The sequence below is a fragment of the Carlito syrichta genome, unplaced genomic scaffold (assembly GCF_000164805.1).
Source record: "Carlito syrichta isolate Samal-C Ts95f unplaced genomic scaffold, Tarsius_syrichta-2.0.1 Scaffold305642, whole genome shotgun sequence".
Taxonomy (NCBI): Eukaryota; Metazoa; Chordata; class Mammalia; order Primates; family Tarsiidae; genus Carlito; species Carlito syrichta.
Window position 1 is genome coordinate 1106959 of NW_007249738.1, and position 6818 is coordinate 1113776.

Consider the following 6818-nt stretch of genomic DNA (forward strand, 5'->3'; position numbering starts at 1 on the left):
CAGGAAGGCTGAGGCGGAAGGATCACCGGAGCCCAGCAGGTCGAGGCTGCGGCGGCCGGGAGTGGCCACTGCACTCCAGTCTGGGCGACAGAGTGAGACTCCAACTCAAAAAAAAAAAAAAAAGAAAGAAAGAAAGAATGAACTGTGAGATTTAAAAAAAAAAAAACCAAGGTTTGAAGCTGAAGAGACCCGGGCGGAAATCCCAGCTCTGCCCTCCCTGGCAGGGCGATCTTGAGCAAGTAGCTTTGTCTCTCGGAGCCTCAATGTTTCCCATCTGTAAAACGAGAGCAACCTAGCTCACAGAGCCACTAGCACTCAGAAAGGTCACACGCAGGACACACGTGGTACTGGTAGAGGTTTGGTGAGTAGTACTTGTAGTCTTGCCTTTATGAGAAGGCATTCCTTATCATGCTATAAATCAGAGCTGCCAGGCCCAAGGGACTGGTGTCCCAGAATGGAGAAGCAGGTCTAAGTTCCAGACTCCCCAAGTGGTGGCCCTGGCAGAGACCCCATCCACCTCCGGCCTCAGTCTCCCTGTCCATAAATGAGGACCCAGGCTTGTACCTCTCCCGTTTTTCCCTGGAAACCCCTCTGGGCCCTGGAAGCTGGGGGCACGGTATAGAGAGCCCCCCAGTGGAGACATGTCTTTAAGGCCCTGTGCTTTACTTTTAAAATGCATTAGAGTTTTGCATCAGACTCTAGGATTCTTTGCTGTAAGAATGCCTTTTCCCCAAACAATATTCAACAGTCCTCCAAAACAATCCGGTGAAACGAATGTTCCACAAGGAAGCACTGTGCTTAGCTCGGGGCTCCATCTAACTGTCCCAACTCCCTACTATATGGAAAGCACAAATTCAATGGTCTAAGAGTCCTCAAAAGGCCCACTAAAAAAAAAAACCACATTTTTTCACGTTTCTATTTTTAAAAATGGAGGAGGAATGTCAGGCGCAATGGCTCAGGCCTATAATCCCAGCACTTTAGGAGGCCGAGGTGGAGGACTGCTTGAGCCCAGGAGTTTGAGACCAGCCTGAGAAACAGTGAAACTTTGTCTCTACAAAAATTTTTTAAAAAAAATTAGCCAGACACAGTGGCGTGTGCCTGTAGTCCCAGCTACTCAAGAGGCTGAGGTGGAAGGATCCCCTGAGCCCAGGAGGTCGAGGCTGCGGTGAGCCACGATCACACCCCTGCATTCCAGCCTGGGCAACAGAGTGAGACTCCAATCCAGAAAAAGAAAAAACAAAAGTGGAGTCTTTTAAAAGTTTTTAGGTTCCCACATTTCAAAAGTCCATAGATGGTGGCTTGCCTCCCCCACCGTCCTGCACCTGCTCTCTTTCCTGACCGCAGGCTCTACCCAATACCAGTGCACCCCGTTGCACATTTGCATGGGCTGCCTTGGCATGAACGTGCAACGTACTTACTCCGCCCCTCCTGGGGGACACTGAGATCGTTTCTAGCACTTGGAATTGCGAGCGCCGTGACGATGACTGTCTCTGTGTCTCTATAGACATGTGCAAGCACCTCCATAGGATGCATCCCCAGAAGCGGAAGTACAGGACCAAGGAAATGTGTGTTTCATTTAGTATTTTGGTAGGTTCTGTCGAAAGAGGCTGCCTGGCTTCCCACACCCCTCAGCAGGGTCTGAGAGACGCTCTGCCATCGGGCCAACACGCCCTGGCCCCAACTTAGATGAGACACGGTCCTCCCACATCGCCACCTGCTGTCCACACTGGGAAATGCAGCCGTCCTATATCCAGCCCAGGGTAGCTCCCAGAGTGATGGAGGGTCTCGTGGCATCTCCCTAGACTCCCCCGAGCGTCTGGAGAAATCCAGTTTTTCCCGGATAGGTGATCAGTGATCATGGGCTAGGATGTGGCAGGTGCTTTACGCCCAGGATTCTGCAATCAGACAGGCCGAGTTTCCCATTTTGCCGGCTCTGATTCTGCCCCCTCTCAGCTGTGTGTCTATGAAAAGTGATCCCACCTGCGCGCCGAGCCTCAGTTTCCCTCTCTGCACAGTGAGCACAGTAATGCCAGCCTGCCAGCACTGGTGGCAGGATTCTAGAAGATAATGAGTTGCCCCTAAAAAATGACAAGGAATGCGAATCAGCAGCTCACAAAGAGGAAATGCTAACGGCTGGTGAGACACAGATGGTTTATCCCAACAGTGAGAAAACGCTGCATACGGCCAGAGGCCCTTTTCTGCCCATCAGACTGGCGAGGATTTGGAGGCTGATACTGCATGCTGGCAAGGCTGTGGGAAAATGCAAATTAAAACAGTGCGTGACCCGTCTCTGCCCATCAGACTGGCAAGCAAACAGAAAGACTGAGGACATCTGGTGGGGCAGGCGCCTTCCCTCTGTGTAGGCGTACAAATCGCTCTGTGGGTTTGGAACAATGAGGCAGAAGCTGATAAAAATTTTAACGTGTGTGGCCTTTGACCTGTCAAATCCACTTCTAGGAAACTGTCAGAGAGAAATAAAATCCGCCAGCTGGTAGAATGGCTACAAGTACAATGAAAGGACTCGAGGATCCTGCTGTCAGGGCAGGGTGAGGCACATGGCCGGGGACAGCGCCGCCCAATGGTTCCTGTGGCCCTGCCTGGATGGCCAGGTCAGGGGGGCCCGGATGGGCTCAGGGACCTAGTGATTAACTAGGACTCGAGGATTCCGCTGTCAGAGCAGGGTGAGGCACACGGCTGGGGACAGCACCGCCCAGTGGTTCCTGCGGCCCAGCACGCCAAGTCAGCTGGGAGCTTCTGACACCGAGACCCCTCCACAACCACGGAAATGAGACGTGGGGTTTTACAAGCTGGCATGGAAAGGTCTTCCAGCGCGAAAGAGCTGAGTTACAGAGGTGCAGACCGACAGCTAAGACACACAAGGGCGTGCGTGGCACCAAGGGACACACACAAGGATGCCCCCAGCAATCTGGTTCCCAACAGCCCTGGATGGGGACTACTCTCATGTCTACAGATAAGAACAGACACACGATCTGCGGTCTAGGACTCTGATGGAATGCTATGCAGTCGTGAAAGGGATACATGACAGACACATGCACAAGCTGGGTGGAGCTTCCAGGCGTGACGCTGAGTGGAAGAAGCCAGACACGAAAGGGCACGTGCTGTGTGACCCGAACGATGGGAAGTTCAAGAAGAGGCAAAACTCATCGCCGGTGAAAGACACCCAGCGCAGAGACCACCTCCGCGGGCGAGTATTCATGGGGAAGGAGGAATGAGGTGTCAAGGCCACCTCTGGGTGCAATGAGGACATGTGTGCCATTCCTCAGTAAAGAAAGAAACTAATAGCCTTAAAAACAGGACACAATAAAAACCACACAGTTGCGTGTGTGTTTAGAGAAAGCTCTGCCCGGACATATTCTGAGTGAATGACAGCGGTTACCTCCATGGTGGGAGTAGGGGACCGAGGATGGCGAGAAAGTGGGAAACTCTTACTACTCCCTCTAAAGGATTCCATATGGCTTGAATGTTTTATAATAAGCACAAACTACTTGTAAATAATTTTTTTTTTTTTTGAGTTGGAGTCTCACTCTGTCGCCCAGCCTGGAGGACAGTGGCACGCTCCCGGCCACCGCGGCCTCGACCTGCCAGGCTCTGGCAATCCTTCCACCTCAGCCTTCCAAGTAGCTGGAACTACAGGCGCACGCTACCACGCCCAGCTAATTTTTTGATTTATTGTAGAGATGAGGTCTCGCCATGTTGCTCAAGCTGGTCTCAAACCTGTGGGCTCAGGCAATCCTCTCGCTTTGGCCTCCCAGAGTGCTGAGATTATAGGCGTGAGCCACTGGCTTGTGAAGAATCTAAAAGCAACTCAAATCGTAAAACAAGAAAAGGAAAACACACACACACACACACACACACACACACCCCAGGCCCCTCTCCAGATGTGCTGAGTCAGAATCCCCACCAGAACTCAAACTCTGGTCCAAGCCCTGCCTCCACCCCTCCCACCCCCCCGAGCTCCTGCACACCTCCCGTGACAGGGATCTCATTGCCTCCCAGGGCATTAGGATGCGCTTCTACCTGCATGGCCTCTGATGTTTCACCTGGAGCTTGGGCTCCGTCTCTGGGTCTTCCCATCCTCCCCACTGCCCACCGGGGCCCCCACAGCACTCACCCACGGACAGGGAGCCTCGAGCCAGCCTGGGGAGCAGCAGGTCCAGCGGGCGGAAGGTGTGGAAGACGTCTGCCGAGTGGGCACAGTCCTGGGCCTCGCTCTGCTGGGTGCGTGGCAACGCTTCGACTCCGTAGAGTGTCAGGTAGCCGGCTCTGCGGGCGACCAACAGCAGGCTGGGGTCCTCCTTGGACACTCATGGCCAAGCCCGCCCACAGCAGCTTCGTCATACACCCACTGATCCTACTGGACCACCAGGAGCTGTTCTGGGCCCTGGGAGTCGGCAGTGAGTAAAACAGACAAAATTCCCTGTCCCAGAGGGAGGCAGACAACAGACAAATGAATAAACCAAGTCACATGCCCGCTGGTGTCCATCCGACGCAGGGCCGGGTGGCAGGATGGGAAGATGGGGCCGCCATGTCGACTATGCAGCGGGGGAGGGGCTCCCACTGAGCTGACTGCCGGTTGTGGGAGCAAAGGCCATCAGTGCAAAGGTCCTGAGGCAGGAGGAGGCTGAGTGCTGAAGAGCAGCGGGGAAGCTGGTGAGGCTGGAGCAGGAGGCACCGGGGGGGGGCAGAGGTGGGGGGGGAAACACCTGTCCCCAGAGAGGGACCCAGGGCAGGCTTCCTGGAGGAGGCAGGGTCTGAGTTGAGATCTGAGTTGAACAGGGGAAAGTGGAGGAGGAAGGTGTCCAGTGACGGGCACAGTCTGTGCACAGGACTGGAGCCCAGGGAGCCGCTGTGCCTGGAGGGAGAGATGCCAGCTGCAGCTGGTGCAGGCCCTGTAGCTGGGGGGTGAGGCAGAGGGCTGGTCATGCAGGGCAAGGAGGGCATTGGCAGCAGTGAGAGGGCGGGCTCCATCTGAGGGACCCTGGGAGGTGTGGGTGGGCAAAGGACAGGGCCTGCCAGATGTGGAAAAGGATGCGCTAGGGGAGCTGGCGTGTGATGCACGCACCTACGACAAGACAGCACTCGGAGGACTGCGCCTCCAGCCCACTCTTAATGCCCCAGGAGTCCAGCCCCAGCCAGCCCGCTGGCCTCAGTCTTGCGGGGAAGACCACAGGTGTTCACTTTGTCCTCGAGGTGGGAGGGGCCGGGGCTCGACAAGAGAGATGCCACAGAAGCCCCACCCACCAGTGAAGCCCCAACCCCTCTCCCCGCTCTCTTCTACTCCCCCTTGTCCCTGGGTCTCCCAGGAGAGGGGTTTTCCCTGACAGGGAGAGGGTGGAGCGGGAATAAGGGGGAGTGGGAGCTGAGAGAAGCCTGTCTAGTCCCCACTCGGTCCCTCCCCTGCACAGTGCAGGCTGGTAGTGGGCCTCGGTGAATGTTCAGTGGCTGGGTGGCTGGAGGGATGGGGGGTGGGTGTGAAGATGAACAGATGGATGGGTAGGTGGATGGATGAAGGTGAAGATGAATGAATGAGTGGGTGAGTGGGGGGTGGGGGATGGACGGATGGCTGGAAAGATAATAGGTGGGTAGATGAATGGAGGAAGGGATGGATGTGTGGATGGATGGATGGATGGGTGGGTGGATGTGAAGAATGGGTGGAGAGATAGATGGAGGGATGTGTGGGTGAGTGGATGGATGGACGGATCGATGGATAGGGGAATGGGTAAGAATAATGGTGGATAGATGGGTGGATGGATGGATGAACGGATGAAGGGATGAGGGGGTGGATGGATGGAGGGTTAGGTGGATGGCTGTGGATACTGGGTAGATGGATGGACGGATGGATGGATGTGAGGAATGAGTGGATTTGGATGGATGGAGGGATGGGTGGGTAGATGGATGGATGGGTGAACAGACAAACATTTAGAACTTAACCCTGAGGACACTGATCTTGGGAGAAAATTACAAGACACCATGATCCAGACCCAGAGTCATCCAGGCCACTGTATCCACCAACCCCCCCAACCCCACTCCCCTCCCTCTCACCCAGCCACGGCTTCCACACCTCCAGGGATGGAGAGCCCATGACCACCCTTCCCACTGGACTCAGAGGATCCATGCTTCCTTCAGAACAGCTGAGTGGCGCCTTCCAGCGACTAGCCTGCCAGCCCCGCCTCAGCCCAGAAGGGTTCTCTCCCTTTTTTCCTTCCAGCATGTCTGACCCAGGGGCCCTCCTCCTGGGATTAAGGCCCTGAGTTTCCCATGGTAGAAGTTGTAAAGGTCAGCCCACAAACTGGATTCAGTCCACAACTGTGTTCTGTTTCATCAATAGAATTTTCCTAAAAACAAATTGAACCTACATTTCAACATTTGGGAAACTCACACAAAATCTGGATTTCGCGCTCGTCTTAAAAATGGAGTCTGCCTTTGGAAGGCTGAGGTGAGTGGACTGCCTGAGCCCGCAGGTTCGAGACCCGCCTGGGCAACTTGGCAAGACCTCATCTCTACAATGAATCAAAAGAATTAGCTGGGTGTGGTAGCGCGTGCCTGTAGTTCCAGCTACTTGGAAGGCTGAGGCAGAAGGATTGCCGGAGCCCAGCAGGTCAAGGCTGCAGTGGACGGGAGCGGCCACTGCACTCCAGTCTGGGCGACAGAGTGAGACTCCAACTCAAAAAAAAAAAAAAATCAGCTGGCCGTGGTAGCACGTGCCTGTAATTCCGGCTACTCAGAAGGCTGAGGCAGAAGGATCACCGGAGCCCAGCGGGTCGAGACTGCGGTGGCCGGGAGCGGCCACTGCACTC

General features: G+C 55.1%; 1 protein-coding gene across 1 annotated transcript in view; it reads right to left on the bottom strand.

Moving 5' to 3' along the window:
* Positions 1-6818, bottom strand: part of PTGIS (prostaglandin I2 synthase) — a 47630-nt gene that overhangs the window by 25290 nt on the left and 15522 nt on the right. Inside the window, exon 6 of the mRNA XM_021714402.1 lies at positions 4133-4284. Within this exon, the coding sequence (XP_021570077.1) occupies positions 4133-4284 (152 nt within the window). The remainder of the gene's footprint in view (positions 1-4132; positions 4285-6818) is intronic.